The following is an 18,654-nucleotide window of genomic DNA, read 5'->3' as shown; positions in this document are numbered from 1 at the left end:
AAAGTATATTAAAATAAAAAAAACTGTTATTTTAAATTGCAATAATATCTCATAATATTACTGTAAAGTTCTAATAAATAGAACTTTGATGAGCATAAGAGATTTAAAAAAAAAACATACATTTTACTGATCCCACACTTTTAAGCGGCAGTGTATATGTAACTGAACCGCTGAATTAAAACCTTTATACAATTCAAGACACTATTAATGCAATAATCTCTGCAATTAAAAGCAGCAATGTAATCTCCACTGTGAAAACTAATAAGTATTCTTAAATACTACAGCTGGACATTGGTGCATAATAAAGAGATTTTATGACTGAATAAACTGAATCATGGTCTCTCGTCTGAACACATTACTGCTCACTAAGAAACGACCCCAGTATTGAAACAGTATTGAAATGATATCTCACGTGTCTGCAAGACTGTCTGGTAGAGGATAAACTGCTCGCTTCCAGCCATCGGCAGGGAAAAACACAGACGGCTGTGATACCTGTCCGGCACAGCGAGGATCTGCAGGTAAACACTGAGGTACCAGGTACTTCCAGGTCACACCGAAGTTCACAGAGTATTGAACATGAACCTGTCTCTCTGCAGGCTTTTCCGGCACACTGCAGCCAACCGCAATCTGACATAGAAAACACATACTTATCCATCTGCATTCAAAAATATTTACAATTCTGACTATGACCCGTCATAGAAACCATAACTAAACAAATGACTGACTGATGGAAACATGCATGCATTAGTGAGATTTCACCTTGAACTGCATGACCCAGCCTTTGGCAGGAACTATGTCATGTGTAACAGCATAAACTTCCTGTCCATCAGTGTTGCCGCACGCCATGACACCATCTGGAGAGTTGCAGAAACGCTTCACCGAGCAATCTTCAGAAAACAGCCAGTGATCGCTCACTGAAATAAATAAATGTAGATTAATATGAGTACTGTATATAGAGATGAAGTAAAAGCAGGGATGAGTTACAGTTACAGTGATCCTGTGCCTTTAACTACAAGAGGCTCACACTGCACATCAAGCTGATTTAGTAAGACAAACATCACATAGTTATTTAATAATACTTTAATAAAAATAGTTTGATGGCTTGGTAATTTTTTTAGAACTCTTCACAGTGTGCACAACAACATTTTCATTGCTTTGGCACAAATATTAATTCAGTGAATGATTCTGTCAGATTACATTAATTCTTTTCTCATTTAGACATAAAATGCCTTGAGTTTGAGTGTGCGTGTGTATACAATATGTATCTATTACTATGTTCTCCTTATGGATGGTGGATGAGCTGCTGTCTGTTTTTATATATCTATAGATGTCATTTCTTACAGATGGTCTCCTAATAGATGGAAGCTGAGCTGCTGTGGCATGAGTTTGTGTGTATATGTATCTGTAGATGTGAATTCGTACCAATAGTCTCCTCATGGATGGCTGATGAGCTGCTGTGGCGCGTATGTGTGCCATCAGCCGGTGCTCTCTCATGACTAGGCAGTGCCGCTCCTCCAAACGTGTCTGAGATCTGAACGTGAGCGTCTGAGCCAGAGATCAGCACATTATCCAGAGCCCAGTCGCTCCGATCAGCCCCATCATGCTGCGGCTGCCACCAACGGATCCGGACACCCACTGTCCGTGCTGCAGGGGGCAGCAGAACATTCACAAACCTACAGGAGAAAATGTTTATAGTTACAGTGTGAATGCAGTAGAGCTGAACACTTTAACCAGATGACCTTTATTTCCTAAATAAATAAAAAAATCCAACTTGACTGTGCTAACAGGGAAAACACTAGAAAAGTTGTGCCCTTTCCTCCTGTTACTCTGTGCTCAGAATAACAGAAGAATGCTGATTATTGTGCACTATACATTATTTTTAAAAACAGTGTGTGAAACAGTCTTCAGGTTGTAAGGCTAAGTATTTTAAATAGTAGTATGCAATGTTGTCTTATGATTTTATGTTACATGCTTATTTCAGTGAGTGGACACCAGTTTCACAACATCTTCAGAGAGAAGTGCTATATGCATTCAGAGTCAAACAATATGCATGCAGTGCAAGATCAATCTGGAAATTGTAAGAATCGCTATTGGTATTGTTGAAATCAAGAATATTTGATCACAGTGCTAGCAGAGAGACTCACTCAGGTTTGCTGTACTGGTCATAGAAGATCTCAGTCAGCAGACTCCAGCTGATCCCCGCGTTCACACTGAACTCCAGCAGAACGCCCTGATTACGATTGCTGGGTGCGATCATACAGCCGTACATGAAGTAGAACTGGATGAATTCAGCACTGGTCAAATTTAAATCCACCGTCACCAGCTGACGAGAGCAGCTCTGGGAATTGGACAAACAACAGGAATGAGACATTACACTTCAATTCATTCAGAACTACCATTGCTTATGCAAACAGCACTGTAGCAATACTGTATATGTATATATACTGAAACATTATTACAGTGAGGAAAAACATTATTTGCTCCCCTTCTGATTTTGTATGTTTGCCCACTGACAAAGAAATGCTCAGTCTATAAATTTTAATGGCAGGTTTATTTGAACAGTGAGAGAGGAATAACAACAACAACAACAACAACTTTTTAAAAAATTATAAATTGATTTGCATTTTATTGAGTGAAATAAGTATTTAACATTTTCGCAAAACATGACTTAGTACTTAGTGGCAAAACTCTTGTTGGCAATCACAGAGGTCAGATGTTTCGTATAGTTGGCCACCAGGTTTGCTACATCTCAGGAGAGATTTTGTCCCACTCCTCTTTGCAGATCATCTCCAAGTCATTAAGATTTCAAGGCTGATGTTTGGCAACTTGAACCTTCAGCTCCCTCCACAGATTTTCTATGGGATTAAGGTCTGGAGACTGGCTAGGCCACTCCAGGACCTTAATGTGCATCTTGAGCCACTCCTTTGTTGCCTTGGCTGTGTGTTTTGGGTCATTGTCATGCTGGAATATCCATCCAGGACCCATTTTCAATGCCTTGGCTGAGGAAAGGAGGTTCTCACCCAAGATTTAACAGAACATGGCTCTGTCCGTCGTCCCTTTCATGCGTTGCAGTTGTCCTGTCCCCCAAAAGCATGTTTCCATCTCCATGTTTAACGGTGGGGATGGTGTTCTTGGGGTCATAGACAGCATTCCTCCTCCTCCTCCAAACACGGCGAGTTGAGTTGATGCCAAAGAGCTTGATTTTGGTCTCATCTAACCACAACACTTACACCCAGTTCTTCTCTGAATCATTCAGATGTTCATTGGCAAACTTCAGACGGGCTTTCTGGTACACTACACTGGTAGTTCTGGGCTGATTCCTCACCGTTCTCATGATTATTGAAACTCCACGAGATGAGATCTTGCATGGAGCCCCAGACCAAGGGAGATTGACAGTTATTTTGTGTTTCTTCTATTTGCGAATAATTTCACCAACTGTTGTCACCTTTTCATCAAGCTGCTTGGTGATGGTCTTGTAGCCCACTCCAGCCTTGTGTAGGTCTACAATCTTGTCCCTGATATCCTTGGACAGCTCTTTGGTCTTGGCCATGGTGGAGAGTTTTAAATCTGATTGATTGATTGCTTCTGTGGACAGGGGTCTTTTATACAGGTAACAAACTGAGATTAGGAGCACTTCCTTTAAGAGAGTGCTCCTAATCTCAGCCCCTTACCTGTACAAAAGACACATGGGTGCCAGAAATCTTGCTGATTGACACTTATTTCACTCATTAAAATGCAAATCAATTTATAACTTTTTTTAAAATGCGTTTTTCTGGAATTTTTTGTTGTTATTCTGTGTCTTACTGTTCAAATAAACCTACCATAAAATTATAGACTGATAATTTCTTTGTCAGTGGGTAAACGTACAAAATCAGCAGGGGATCAAATAAATTTTCCCTCACTGTACAACAGACAGGTAGGTGGATCGCTAGACAGACAGATAGACAGATTTTCCTTCAATACATTATACACAATACTCAGAAGCGGTTGAGAGACAGTTAACTGCAGGAAGATTTCACGGTCTGATGAAAGTAAAATTGAGCTTTTGTGCCTCATTGTTAAGCTCATATCACAGTGAGAACAGCATCCCTACGGTGAAAGACAGCAGGGATAGGAAACTCATAAAGAGAGAATAAAAAATAGATGGGGCGAACTATAAAAAAAGCCTTTGAGGAAAACAAGCTACAATTCTAAGACTCCTGGGACACAATCTTAAGGAAAATAAGCTCTTTGCCAACGGTTGTCCTCAGTGTTAACTCTGGGAGCTGGAATACTTATGAATTCAATTATTTTGTTTTTAGTTTTTATCTATAGTTAGTAAACTGCCATATATTTCTGACTTCCTGATATTGTGATTTCAGACTGTGGACTGTGAATCACTGTGAATGTGAGAACTGAGAGTCTGAAGGATTACCCCGCTAAAGTGCAGTGCTGATCCTGAGGCCACAGCTCCACAAACGCTGCTGATCTTGCCGCCAGTCAGAAGGTGCCAGTGATTGAGCGCCGGAGCTCGACTGAAACTGTCCTTTAGCTGAGCAGGCAGAGAGACCAGAGGCTCATCACAGAACTCACCTCCCCATTCAGGATCACATCTGAAAGAGAAGAGCCATGAGCAACAGGGAAGACTTACAGCAGGCATTACATGGTGAACATGAGACTGACTTACACACAGGAGCTCTGTCTGCAGCGGCCACGGCCAGAACACATTTCCGGACAGCCATCACCAATGTACAGATTATCCAGAGCCCATGTCTGCTGCTTATCGAACGGTGCCGGCTGGAACCAGCGAAAGCGTGTGGCGGTGGACCTGAGAGTTCGCCACAAAAGACAACAAAATACCTTTCAAATTAAGTTTTTTTTTTCCCCTAATAGTCATTATACCACAGGGATGTTGAGAGCTTGATTCTGATCGGTTGACAGACATTCTAATGTGTGCAATTATTTTCCTGGAAATGCACAGCAAATCCCTGCGCCAAATTATTTCAGTTATTTCAAAGGCCCTTACAGCCCTATGACAGCAAAAGCACCAAAACCGCCAAAGAAACTGACCAAGCAAACAAACAAATAAATTACTTTTTATTATCTATGCAAAGCACACTTTCTTTATACTGCTTTCTCTTTCCCTCTGCAAGCATACAAACCTTCTTGTCAGCGCTATGCTGCAATTGATTTTTTTTTGGTAATATAGCTTGCAGCTGACATTGTAGAGAATGGAGGTGGTAACACTGTTGTTCTTGAAGCAGATAAACTTTCACTATCAGTAAAGACACTGCTGCCGAACACCGTTAAATGATGTTAATAGATCTAAAATGTTGTTTTGTAATTAGCAACTGACGCTTGTAGCCATGGTATAAGTGGTATAATTTGCTCCATTCCTTTGAATTATAGAATGCTTTACCAGCAATTACCAGCACTCCATTATTTTTCAATAAGTTAATGTCCTGTCATCAATTATTCCTTACTTGATTTGTGTGCAGGTGTGTGGGTATTTACCTGGCGTAGTGTGGTATGGGTAAGGTAATTCTTCCCCACTTGTTGAAAGTATCTGATACCAGCAATCTCTGCAGTGTGTATGAAGAGCAATCTGGACTTGTGGGTAAACAATCCCTGACCAGCGGCAGCCATGTGAGACCCAGATCCAAAGAGTACTCCAGCTCCACCGCTGCGGACACAAGAACAGCTGTCAGAGAAGAACCCTTCTATTCATGACAAAGACAGATGTGCATGTTTGTGTCAGGTGACATACTGTAGCAGGAGGACGTGACAGAGCAGGAGGCAGAGAAATCAAACTGTATGAAGGCATCTGGGCCCAGACTGATATCAGTGGTGATGCCATAGCGCGTGTTTGACTTCTCAATGAAAGCGAAAGCTTCACCGTCAGAGCCACACACTGGCATCCGTGTGCCACCAGGATGCAGCAGCCAAGAGCGTCCATTTGTGGAGGAAAAGTCATCCTCCAGTGGCCCCCAACCACTGGCACTACCGCCCACAACCAACTGCACACACACAGACCGATTACAGCAGAGTAACACAGGTTACATATAACATATAACATCCCTGATAAAAATAAATAGTAACACTTAATTTTGATGGTCCACTTTAGACATTCTCCTAACCCTATTCTCCAAACTATAATCTAACAATTTACTAATATTCTAATGATAGCTAGTTGAAATGTAGTTGCAAAGTAATGAATATAATAATATAATCTACTTCTAATTAGTAGAATGTCTGAAGTAGACTATCAAAATTAAGTGTAACCAAAAAATAAATTTTGAGCTTCAGTGGAGTTAAAATATCACTAAAGCCTAAACATCAATGTAGTAAAAAGAAAAAAAATGCTTAATGGTTTTGCATGCCTTCGCAAGCCAGAACATTAAAATGTTTATGACCTACTATTTAATATAGCGTTAATGAGTGTATTAGAGTAATGTCGTGCATGTCTTGACGTAGTAGCTCTTTACTTTATCAATGACCCAGGGGCTGTGGAAGTGTCCGTTCTCAGACGGCTGCCACCAGCGCAGGCGTGTGGCTGAAGTACGTGCTCGGAGAGGGATCTCCAGGGCCACCAGGTGAGCCTGGTTACTGCTGTTGCTGTAAAGGAATTCCTGCAGAAGAGCCCATTTCAGCCCTCCATCCACTGAGAACTGCAGGAGCACAGGCTGAGAGCGTGGGTCAGGAGCTGCTTTACCACAGCCCAATCTCAGGAAGAACTGGATGAACCTGATCAGGACACATACACATCTCCAACATTACTAATGGTGTCAAAGACATTTTTCATGGTGAACCATCTCATATGTTTGTGCAATACCTAGCATTAGACAGGTCCAGATCTAATGTTTCCAGCATTCGCAAACCATCCTCACTGAAGAACAGGTGATTCCCGCTGGTGGTGATCCCACACTTTCTGGAAGGTTTTCCTCCACTCATCAACTTGAAATGTTCAGACTCCAAAATTCCACCTATGTGACACAATCAATGAATCACAATCATTTTCATCACTACCACTGCATTAGAGCAAGTGTCTATATCTGCATTCAAACACAGCAGAATCTTTTCTCTTCAGTAACTTCACTTTTCATTATTTTGTTGCTTAAGATATCATGACTCTACTGTATCTGTACCTTCAAAATCTTCTTTCAGGAAATCTGCATTTGGCACATCTGGAATGGAGCAGTCAAGACTAGAGTAACCTGGATCGCAGTTGCAGTGAGTGCCACGCACACACACACCGTGGCCGCTACACATGTTCTGGCACTGAGGGCCAATGTAAACACTGTCCAGGGCCCATGTGGGTGGCGCTGCACCGCCTGAATAAAACCCCTGATACCAGCGGAACCTCACTGAGCTGCAAATCACAGAAAACTGTTACACACTGAACACACAACAGTGAACCATAAAAACAAATAAGTGTCTCTCACTGACCCACACAACCGCAGCTTGCCGAAGTGGATAATTTCTCTTCTCCATCCCTGCGTGGTGCCGGGATAGTAGATGCTGGCTGGGTGGAGCTCAGTAGAGCAAAGAGAGCTGAGCCTGGGCCCTCCGGCACACAGAGGAACCAATAGATGCCATGTGGCTCCGAAATCTCGTGAAAACTCCAGACGCACAGGGTTCAAGGAAGAGCTTTCAGTGGTGCAGCCCACATTAATCTAGAACAGGAATAGTTAATGACATTCCCACTCAAGACTTACCACAATGTACAGTTTTGAAAAGGGACTTTTAAATTCTAATATCTATCATGCAAAGCCCTACCTCAAACTGGATAACAGTGTTCTCGTTGACATCAATATCTCTTGTGGTGATGGAGTGTTCACCCAAATCACTGGACATGAACACCATGGCTGAGTCTTCCTCCCTGCAAACACAGTGAAATTAACACAATGCCATAGCTCTCTCTCAACACTGAAATCAAAACATCAAAATCAAGTGCTGCAGGCTTAGTGGTTCAACCTGTAGAATCCTGTTGAGTTTGAATAATAGAAGCTGGGCTGATACTGCTTAAATTCAGTGTTTTGTGAGGTGTAAGCTGACTGTGGTTTATCTTGGTGAGTGTTTTGCATTGGTGTAGATGGACATGCTGATGTGAGGTTAACATTATGCAGATACTCACAATCCTGCCCTCTGATAAGGGCAGTAGAATCCAGTGTTTCCTCCAGGATAAAAAAGCCAGTTCCCCTCTAGAGGACCTCCCTCAAAACTGTCTAAAATAACTGGTAAGCTATTGATGGTGTTTCCATCAATGATCAGGTCATCAATCACCCACACCTCTTCCTTCTTCCCTGCAGAAGTGAAAAATCACAAGTATAACAATTATAACAATGACAGAAAAGACTAAATCCAACAGCACATTTACTCTTTTAGATGTAACTTACAGCAAGAGTATTGTGTCACTTGCTTGCACATGTTTGAGGTATTTAGATGGTATTAGGGCTTTGAAACTGAATTTATTATTATCTTAAGGCTGGAATACACAATACGACATACAGTCAGATTTTAAAACACTAGGCATCATACACTTGCCAACTTTGTAAATAAGTACAGAGGACAAACTGAGCATCATACACAGCCAGACTCATGCAGAAACACGTGCTTTGTTGCAAGAAGATGTGCAACAAAACAATATGTGAGAAAACAGCTCAAAATATCAAACATGTTTGATCTCCAACTGGATGGAATCAGTGTCTAAAGCTTAAAAAATTAAATCTGTGACTATCATACACTATACGATTTTCTATGAAATATGTCAGTCCAACCTGCAGACTGGCTCAGACTTTTGGCAATTAGTGTTGACTTCTCTAGACTGTAAATCGGTGCAAAAATTTGGGCAAAAGTTGTGTAGTGCAGTCGAGCCTTTACACATTAAAATGTATGTATTTGTATTTGATATGGTATGTATTTGATGTATTTGTGACTGAGTGAGGCATATGTAGGTGTGCTTTCTTACCACTGTTGTATGGCTGCCACAATCTAAAGCGAGTAGCGTTCGTCTGTGCACTGGGAGGCAAAGACATGTGAACAAACAGTGTGTCTGTGGAAGTGGGGAAATAAAATTCATCTATAAGCAGCCAGCTGATCCCTCCATTCACTGAATACTGCAGCAGCACAGAGTGAGAGCGCTCAGGTACGCCTGTAAATAAAACACACAGAAAATAATGTGTTTACAACCAATGCAGCTGGAGATACAACACGGTTAATGCTTAATGCAAGACTCACCCTTTGTTATGAACTTGAATGAAAACTGGATGTACATGGTGTTTGTGCAGTCTAGATCTGCTGAAACCAGCATACGTAGTCCCTCCTGCAGGAACACATGACAGATATCCAGACAAAGTCAGAAAAGTAGAGAAAACTGATTTATTTTCATTTACTGATAAAACTTGTAGCACACAAAGGTTCTTTAAAAGTGCAGTTCTACTTGCAAATAAATAAATAAATAAATAAATGAAGTGCTTACACAATTTCGATAGCCCACTTTCTGCTAACTACAAGTAACTTTACAACTACATACAACTACAACTAAATCTCATGAGATTAGTAGACTGTTAGGTTAGAGTTAGTAGAATGTAGTTGACATGTAGTTGCAAAGTGAATTAAGTCAGTAGAATGTCTATCAACGTAAAGTGTCAGTAGATATTAAGCAGATAGTCTACTAATATTCTAAAGTGGACTATCAAAATAAAGTGTTACCAATGAAATAAATGCTGGAAACAAGTGGTCCTTCACTGCTGTGATGATGGACACTTCAATCCATGAGGCAGTGTAGTATTTCATCTTTTGTTCAACAATCTATTAGAAGGGCACTGCTATTTCACTGCAATACTCACTCCTTTAAAGATGAGGGCCGTTCCTGATTTCAGAGGCTCTCCGCTCAGCGTGCCTCTCTCTGCCCCGTACACCTCTGGCCAGACATCAGTCCTCAGGTTCTCATTGAAATCCTCCTTCAGAATGGATGGCAAAGCGACTAGAGGCACACAGTGAGGCCCACCGAAGCCTTTATCACAGCTGAGTGAAAGAAAAACCACTGTAACTGCAGGATCATTGAGGTGCATTTGAGGAATAATGAAGCAATCAGGAACTAATGCAGCTAGTGTCGACACTCACACACAGTGTCCGTTGTCACACAGTCCATGTCCAGAGCACATCCACGGGCAGCCGGGTGTCAGCAGAACATTGTCCAGTGCCCAACCATCAGCTCCAGGAGCAAAGTGAGGCTGAATCCAGCGGAACCGTGTTCTAGGTGAACTATACGGTTGGGAAAAAGGCAGAGTGTTGGACATTAAGACTTACATGTAAACTAACATGTAAACTTCCTAGCACTGAAACTGTGTGACGTGTAAAGAGTCAGAGCGGCGATCCTACATGGCAGCACTGGGCAGGTAGACCGTGACCCTCCTCCACTGCAGGAACTGCGTTGCACTGTACACGGATCGCTGTGTGTATCCGGAGCAGCCGATGGCGGGAGGCACACACTCGGGTGTGATGAGGGTCCAGTGGCGGCCGCAGTCTGTGGAGAACTGCAGATGGATACCGTGGGATGAAGACGCAGCCTTACTGCAGCCCATGTTCAAATCGAACTGCAGGAATGAAGAGCCAGACACCTCAAAGTCCCAGCTCTCAGCGTAACGCGGCCTCTCTAGAGAGAGAGAGAGTTCAGTCAATTCAAACCAATACAGATCATACAGATTCTATAATACAACCCTGGTGAAAAAACCAGCTAAAACCAGCCTAGGCTGGTTGGCTGGTTTTAGCTGGTCATAGCTGGAAGGCAGGCTGGTTTTAGAGGGGTTTTGGCCACTTTTCCAGCCTGGCCAGGCTGGTCAGGCTGGTCTTAGCTGGTCAGGCTGGGAAACCACCAGCTAAAACCAGCCTGACCAGCCTGGCCAGGCTGGGAGACCAGCTAAAACCAGCTACTTCCAGCTTAAACCAGCTAAGACCAGCCAACCAGCCTAGGCTGGTATTAGCTGTTTTTTTCAGCAGGGAAGTGTGATTCAATCAGTTCTGAAGGTGTGAATCTTTCTACAGAATTCTGGAACACTCTGTATGCATATTAGGGAAAAAAAATAATTTACAGTTTTGGGACTTGCAGCCCTACATACATGATATTGTGGGAGTGGTGGTGAAATCTTGACAGTAACTTACTGTCCATGACCTCAGAGTTGAAATTCAACACAGAGTCTCGACTCAGACAGTCTGCTGTCACCTCTCCACCTACAACTCGATACCAGTTGTGTCTTAATGGAGATGTGCCATCAAACGTGTCGAAGAACCCACTTCTAGCGCTGTCATTCATTCCGACCAGAATATTATCCAGACCCCACTGGGCAGAGTGTTTACCTGAGAAAGAGGAATAAATGATGTTTTTGCTTGTTTTCTCTCAGCCACTGCATCATAATACACATTTAGTAAATTCTGATGTCATCATCACATGATGTTTGTCTCTTCTCACCCTGCTGTGGCTGCCACCAGCGGAATACGGTGTGCGGTGTCTTGGCCGGGGGCGGAAGCTCAATCGTCACCACCTGAGGCTCCAGGAACGAGCCAAAATCGAGCTCTCGTAGGAGCTGCCACTGAACGCCATTGTTTATTGAAAACTGGACAATCACACCTGTCAGACAAATGTAATGATGGAATAATGAAATGAAAAAAAGGAACAAGCTGCAGTATTTTGGTATGTCTCATCCAGCTGCTCAAGCTGCGATGATTTCCATAGATGGCAAATGACATAATATTATAGTCAACAATATTACAAGATTACAATGTTACAATTACTGAACTCCACAACATTCACCTTCATTTCGGGAGCGGGGGCGAGTGCATGTGGAGCCCATGTTTTTCCCTCCGAGACGAATGTAGAACTGAACCAAACTGTACAGGAGGAGAAAACAGAAGACATGGGTTAGGGAAAAAAACAAACACAAGCAGTGAACATGAAATACATAGCTGGTGTCACATGAAGGTCTAAAGCCTCATTGTTTGTAAGAGTTCAGCATTGTGGCACTAACCGAGTGTTCGTGGTGTCTAGCGGCATGGTGCGAGCCTCTCGTCTGCCCAGGCTGCTGAAGTACAGCGCTTTACCTTCGCTGATGGTCCCACAGCCGTCACCAATCTGTCCTCCACTCAGGCTCTGCCACAGCGGGCTCAGCTTCCCCTCAAAATCCTCCACTAGTTCAGTGGGACTCGGAGCAGATGGGACACAGCTGGACTGATCCACCTCCACTGACCATGGCAAACACAGACATACAGACATAACCATACATTTATGAACATGAAAACAATCTATAATTACCATACATTTATGAACATGAAAATAGTCTTGGTAGTGCCCCACTAAATAGAGACAAAAGGACATTAAGCATGTGGGTAGTTGACAAAAAGGGAGTCAAAATGCTTTTTTTTTGTAAAAGACAATTTTTGAAGAAGAAATGCATATATTTGTTCTATAGTGTGACAGTACAGGCGTCACACCAGTGGACATTATCTGTCACACCATAGGACGTTTCAGCCTTTTGTGTCAAACAATGACCTTGCTATTCCAAGCTAACCTGTCATTAGTGGTTAGCAAGACATATTTGGATCATTTTCCATGATTATGTAGTTTAACATAGTTTTTAATTAAAAAATATAATTTAGGGGTGTCACACCATAGGACAACAAAACGTAACACTTTTGTTTGGGAACCACTGACATACAGATACAATGATCGACATTTTGTTGATTCAGCTTCTGTCATCTTGTGCAATATAAATATCAAGCGAAAAGTACTATACACACACCCGATCCCAAGACGACATTAGTAAAGCTATCCTTGCTGAACATCTGAACGTCTGCTTTCCTACTCATTGAGCTAAGCAAGAAAGCATCTAAATGAGCATGAACACAGGGTGAACAAATGCTACCTGTGTATCCCATATCACAGAAGCAGACGCCTGAGATACAGTCTCCATGACCACCACAGTGATTGGGACAGGGCTCGGAGATGTACACGCCATCCAGCGCAAATGCAGGGGCGTCCCGATAGACACTGCTCTCCTGGAACCAGCGAAAACGCGTCTTGCTGAAAATCACATGGGAATATAGAGATCACACACATGAGGTCATCAAAACTGCAGCTATAAACATAAAAATACTCTCACTTTAGTGTGTTACTTACGAAATAAAAAAAAAAAATGAACCCCTGGGACATTTGCCTGAGGTGTAAAGAAAAGCTTGTAAAGCATTTTAGGTTAACTTATGAAAGAATATTTGAAGGAATTGTTCTTTTAAAATATCCCAATGTCTTTAACAGAATGAATCTATGTTTGGCCGGCAGAGCCCATTCTCAAAAAAATTTGACCCCATTCTCAAAAAAATCCCAGTGTCCAGTTACCTGGCAGCAACAGTCCGTGGCAATACAACAGTGATTCTGGTCCAGCGCTCATAGTCTCCTGTGTGGTAAACAGTGGGCTCTCTGAGTTCACGTCCGCTGCCCTCGCAGCTTGTGGACCCTGGGGATCCTGGGTAACAGCCCTCCCGCACCAGAGCCCATGTGCGGCCTGCGTCATGAGAGTACTGGAGCAAGACGGGAGCGGATGCACTGAAGGCTGACTCACAGCCGATATTCAGCTGAAGAAGAAACACAGCACAAAGTTACTGTGGAGTCTACACTGAGACAAAAATTCATTACAGTAAAAAAGTGAACAAAATTGGCATCTGCTTGATCTGATAAGTCATTTTCCTACAAGAGCTATTTAAGTTTGAAGCGGCATGTAAATGCAAAGTGTTATTATTGTGCGTTTGAAGTATGTGCTGCAAATTTGAATTTCATCAAAATCATATTTGCAATTATTTGGGTTAATTAATGAGTTTTTTTATGTAATTATGACTGTTTTAATCAATTGACAGCATTATAAAATATGTCAACTATGTTTGAAAGAGAAGAATTCCTTTACGTAGCCTTACATCAGTACCTTGAACTGCAGCGTATAGCCGGGACGGAGCGCCAGGTCTCGAGTCACTGCCATCCGGTCACCGTCTGACCGTCCGAACACTATGGCAGAGGGGGTGGGAGCGCAGAAACTCCCGTTACGATCCTTATCCATTCCTTCATTTCCCAGCATCAGCCACACACTCATTTGGTTAAGCGGATGATCGAAAGCTGGTTTCTCATAGAAGTTCTGCAGGGAGACGTAAAGCACAGGAATCAGAGCTCTGTCGTATCTTCATGAACACTGCAGTAGAATCTAAAGTGTCCATCTCACCTGAGGTAGCGTAGGATCGGCCATAGGGATGATGTGCTTCTCTCGCTCAGACAGAATGATCACATCATCGATGGCCCACTGATCATAGCCCTCGCCAGAGTGCAGCGGCTGCCACCAGCGAAAACGCGTGCAGGGCGTTTTAGAGGCCAGAGGAAGTTCATAATGAACAAACCTGTGGCCAAACAACATTATCCAGTCACAAACACTTATAATACATTCATATGAAGATGCTAAATACACAATATGGTGGATGTGACATAGAAATATATCAGATAGATAAAATAACTAGTTACAGTGTTTCGATCATTTCATGGCCGGGTCACACAGAATGTTATTACATTCCACTGCACCGCTCTTTGAAAAGATGTTCAACTTTAAAAAATGCATCTGAGGTTAATTTTATTTCAGTTTTGCTGTGTCTCACAGCTGTTTTAAACACCAGAACGTGTTCTGCATGAATGGACCCTTAGTTTACGCAAGGCTTTTCTATTGCCTATTAACAAAAGCTGTGGTTGGCACTGTGTAAAAACTGTTCATTTATTTGCAAATGACTTCTGGCAAAAAAATAAAGAGAGAAAGAATTGTTTGGATGTATTACATGGAGTTTGGTCCTGGATTTCCTTGTTCTTAAAGTAAAGGGCTTAAATACACAGAGCATTATTCACTGAGTTGTTCTCACCGGGGTTTGGTGAAGTCAGTAAAGTACATCTCTGCAATCAGACCCCAGCTGATTCCTCCGTCATTACTGTACTGCAGCAGAAGTCCTTCCTCTCTGCTGTCCGCCTGATTACACTCCGCCCCGTCTCCACCCATCCGCAGGTAGAACTGCACAAACTCCGCCCACTCTGTGTCCAAGTCCCAGCTGACCAGCTGGCGCAGCCCAGCCTAAGGCCCAAGAGAGTTACAAGAGAGTTAGACAGCAAAATCTGTGACATAATGTCAGTTACCACAAACAATGTATCTAATGTCTCAGTTTATATAATAATGAAATGTATTCCCATTCTAAATTCAATCTAGATGTGGAGTTCATTCATAGTTTTCATCTCTCACCGCACACTAAAGTTCAAGTACAAGGACTGTGAATTAAGAAAATTTAAATGACATGGGGGATCAAAACTAAACATGATGGAAATGCTTATGTTGGTGTTTTCACATCTATACAAGTTTAAAAGAATACAGAATTTTGACAAAATATGGACACCTAAAGGTTTTCATAGGGTATGATGATTTTCTATACGCACTGTACATCTAATGGAGACTAGAGAAGTAAAAACACTTTACACAAGCAGAAAGAGTCCACTTCTAACCCAACCAAATACTTAGTCCATATCATGGTTGTTATCGTACCTTACTGAAGTACAGAGAGGACCCGGAGGAAACCACCCCGCAGCCTTGGTCGGGTGGCACGATCTCACCTCCTGTCACCTCCTGCCATGCTGATATCAGGGTTTCCTGTGACTCAAAGTCTGAGAGCACACTGGAGGCCAGAGTGTTGAGTGGCTGGCAGTCTGAGCCAGTAAAGCCTTCATCACACCTGAAACAGAGCAAACATACGACCTTTTAGCTACAGCAGCTCACTGATTCATGACTAGCCACTAGACGCACTGACCCAACAAATCATCACCACTCGCCTTGAGCTGTCACATACATCAGAACCTGAGCCACCTGAAGGGCTCAAAGTCAGTGTCTCAAACTATGTTCAACACACTGATCATCCATTTAAAATCCCCCCCAAAAAATGCAGTGATACAGGTTTGGAACATTATGAACACAAGTAAATAATGGAAAAATTATACATTTTGGGTCCCTGAACGATCAATTTAACAAGCACATAAGACACTGAACAATTTCATATTAATTAGCTAAAACCTCACATAGATGCTGTATGAGAGTTGTTACAAGTACCACTATAAATTTATCGGTAACACTTTATAACTACACACTATGAGTCATTAGTTAAGCATTGCTAAATAGTTAATTAATCATTTATAAAGCATTATTCCTACATTAATAGACATTTGTAAGCAGTTTATAAACACAGCTATACATGCTCTATTCTTGTTTTATAAGCATCTGTATAATATGCTTAATAATTGTATTTTCATACTTTATTAAGGATCAGTTAGTCATTTCTAAATTAAGCATTACATTATTTACAAACCGGTTAGTTAGTAGTTGTAAGTGGTCTATGAGATAATTTAGAAAGTGTTACTAAATAATTCATAACTTAATTACAGCATTTACTAACAAACTGACTAACTGTTAATATATGTCTGAATAATAAGATGTGTAAATGTGCATTCAAATGGGTTATGAATCATTTACTAACACTTTCTAAATGATCTCATAAACCACTTACAACTACTAACTAACCGGTTTGTAAATAATGTAATGCTTAATTTAGAAATGACTAACTGATCCTTAATAAAGTATGAAAATGCAATTATTAAGCATATTATACAGATGCTTATAAAACAAGAATAAAGCATTTATATCTGTGTTTATAAACTGCTTACAAATGTCTATTAATGTAGGAATAATGCTTTATAAATGATTATTAACTATTTACCACTGCTTAACTAATGATTCATAGTGTGTAGTTATTATAAAGTGTTACCATTTTATCTAACTGTAACTTTATTTATGTATAAATAATTGTGCTCCACCATAAATATTTATCAACCAATAGCACTATCATTATTATTGAGATGGCAGCACCAGACTCAAGCACTACATATCAGGACCTATTCACAAATATTCCTGTTTCTCTTATCACTATAGGGATTCTCTAAAGCAGTGGTTCCCAAACATCAATTTCCTCTGGTCATTTAATCCCTAATTGAATTTACAATAATGAAAATAATCATAAATAATCTTTACTTTTAGGTTGTAAGGACGCCTACAGTTGTTTTGTGTTACATGCCTGTGTTTTTCATTAATAGTTTGAAGTGAAATGAAAGCCCATTTGAGGTGCATCAGCAGGTCATTTACGTGCAGTAATAAAAGCAGTAAGTCAGATTCACGGCTGTGGACTGCAGATGTAATCTGTGAGCCAGACGCACTGTTAAACAGGGTCAGGATCTGCTTTACAGCCGACTGAACTCCAGCTCATTCAGCAGACTGGAAAACAGAATTTGTTCACAAATTATTAAACAAAGAGTGAGTGAATCCCGTAGGTCTGAGCATCGTGTCTTCAGTGTATACTGGTGTGAGCGCCGTTACAGATGCTTCATGACAGCTCACAGTGTGAGAGTAAATGATATTCATGCTGCTGTGGTCGATGAAGCTTGAAATTATAATGAAACATCTCAAAACATCCTCAAATAAACACACTGCAAAAATAATTTTTTAAGTCTGTTTTGAATTGTTGTTCAGACTCAACAACTTTACTCAACACTGCACTAGATATTAGGATTTGTTTTCTTAGATTGTATTTTATTAATACAAGTGTATTTTAATTGTCTTAATGCACATACAGATTTTTATTGTTTATATTAAAACAAGTTAAAAAAACCCTGCAGTTCTGCTTCTCCTGTAAAGTATTGTTTCTAGGTTTTTTTAAATACTTTAAATGGAAAATTAAATAAAAATAATTGATGAAAAGCTGATGTTTTCATTTACTGATGTACCTGTATATATGGTTACAGTAAAGTTACAATAAAGTGATTTGATTTGTGATTTAACAAACACTTATCATCTAAACAGAAGTCATTGCAATCAAACAAAGCTCAAAACTTTGAAAGCTTTAGGATGGCCATTTGAGAAATGTTTTTATTTGAGTGAATAAAAAAGTTTAATGTTTGAAAATGCTAATCAGTCATTTCTGAGGGACAGTAAATGATAGCGACTGACCTGCAGTGGCCATGGTCACACCATCCATGTCCACGGCACATCTGAGGACACTGCTGCCCAATGTAAATGTCATCTAAAGCCCACTCGTCCTGTTCCTGATAGTAGTTCTGAATCCATCGGAAGCGTGTTGCACTCGACCTATAGTCAGAAAACCAGAGTGAGAGTGAAAAAACCTACAAATGCATATAAGTCTATAGAGAGGCATGAACATTGGTCATAAAAAGAGTCAACTGTATACATATTCATTTTTAAAAATAATGTAACATTAAATAATCTAATATTTTTTTTGGTAATGTAGCACATGAGAATGCAGTACAATGCAGTTAGTGAATCAGAGCACAGCTCAGCATATCGTGTGCAGCTGCTGCGTTTGCGTCTTACCAGGTTTTGTACGGTAGTGGAAGTGTAATGCGTCTCCAGTCTGTGAATTCAGACGGATGGTAGACGCTGGACGCAGTGAACTCAGAGCAGCTCGGCATGCCAGGAAGACAGGCCTATTACCCACAAACCATCAAAAACAGTGGAGTTAACCTCACAGTGGAGACGAAAGAATAACAGGAAC

At 41.1% G+C, this 18,654-nt stretch overlaps 1 protein-coding gene across 1 annotated transcript in view; it reads right to left on the bottom strand.

Moving 5' to 3' along the window:
• reln (reelin) overlaps nucleotides 1-18,654 on the bottom strand; it is a 99,425-nt gene that overhangs the window by 13,665 nt on the left and 67,106 nt on the right. The window contains exons 22-52 of the mRNA XM_073850128.1: nucleotides 18,474-18,586; nucleotides 18,093-18,230; nucleotides 15,588-15,774; nucleotides 14,920-15,125; nucleotides 14,241-14,412; nucleotides 13,950-14,156; nucleotides 13,370-13,605; nucleotides 12,900-13,057; nucleotides 12,006-12,219; nucleotides 11,792-11,868; nucleotides 11,450-11,608; nucleotides 11,143-11,337; nucleotides 10,363-10,636; nucleotides 10,105-10,245; nucleotides 9,828-10,005; nucleotides 9,217-9,301; nucleotides 8,948-9,130; nucleotides 8,114-8,282; nucleotides 7,756-7,858; nucleotides 7,426-7,652; nucleotides 7,125-7,348; nucleotides 6,812-6,962; nucleotides 6,465-6,723; nucleotides 5,747-5,996; nucleotides 5,494-5,662; nucleotides 4,667-4,807; nucleotides 4,415-4,592; nucleotides 2,145-2,338; nucleotides 1,423-1,673; nucleotides 760-914; nucleotides 413-627 (exon numbers count right to left, since the gene is read on the bottom strand). Coding sequence (XP_073706229.1) covers nucleotides 413-627; nucleotides 760-914; nucleotides 1,423-1,673; nucleotides 2,145-2,338; nucleotides 4,415-4,592; nucleotides 4,667-4,807; nucleotides 5,494-5,662; nucleotides 5,747-5,996; nucleotides 6,465-6,723; nucleotides 6,812-6,962; nucleotides 7,125-7,348; nucleotides 7,426-7,652; nucleotides 7,756-7,858; nucleotides 8,114-8,282; nucleotides 8,948-9,130; nucleotides 9,217-9,301; nucleotides 9,828-10,005; nucleotides 10,105-10,245; nucleotides 10,363-10,636; nucleotides 11,143-11,337; nucleotides 11,450-11,608; nucleotides 11,792-11,868; nucleotides 12,006-12,219; nucleotides 12,900-13,057; nucleotides 13,370-13,605; nucleotides 13,950-14,156; nucleotides 14,241-14,412; nucleotides 14,920-15,125; nucleotides 15,588-15,774; nucleotides 18,093-18,230; nucleotides 18,474-18,586 — 5,609 coding nt within the window. The remainder of the gene's footprint in view (nucleotides 1-412; nucleotides 628-759; nucleotides 915-1,422; nucleotides 1,674-2,144; nucleotides 2,339-4,414; nucleotides 4,593-4,666; nucleotides 4,808-5,493; nucleotides 5,663-5,746; nucleotides 5,997-6,464; nucleotides 6,724-6,811; nucleotides 6,963-7,124; nucleotides 7,349-7,425; nucleotides 7,653-7,755; nucleotides 7,859-8,113; nucleotides 8,283-8,947; nucleotides 9,131-9,216; nucleotides 9,302-9,827; nucleotides 10,006-10,104; nucleotides 10,246-10,362; nucleotides 10,637-11,142; nucleotides 11,338-11,449; nucleotides 11,609-11,791; nucleotides 11,869-12,005; nucleotides 12,220-12,899; nucleotides 13,058-13,369; nucleotides 13,606-13,949; nucleotides 14,157-14,240; nucleotides 14,413-14,919; nucleotides 15,126-15,587; nucleotides 15,775-18,092; nucleotides 18,231-18,473; nucleotides 18,587-18,654) is intronic.

Source organism: Garra rufa, chromosome 11 (assembly GCF_049309525.1).
Source record: "Garra rufa chromosome 11, GarRuf1.0, whole genome shotgun sequence".
NCBI classification, from domain to species: Eukaryota; Metazoa; Chordata; class Actinopteri; order Cypriniformes; family Cyprinidae; genus Garra; species Garra rufa.
Note: the sequence above shows the minus strand (reverse complement) of the source record. Positions and strands in the feature narration are given on the sequence as shown.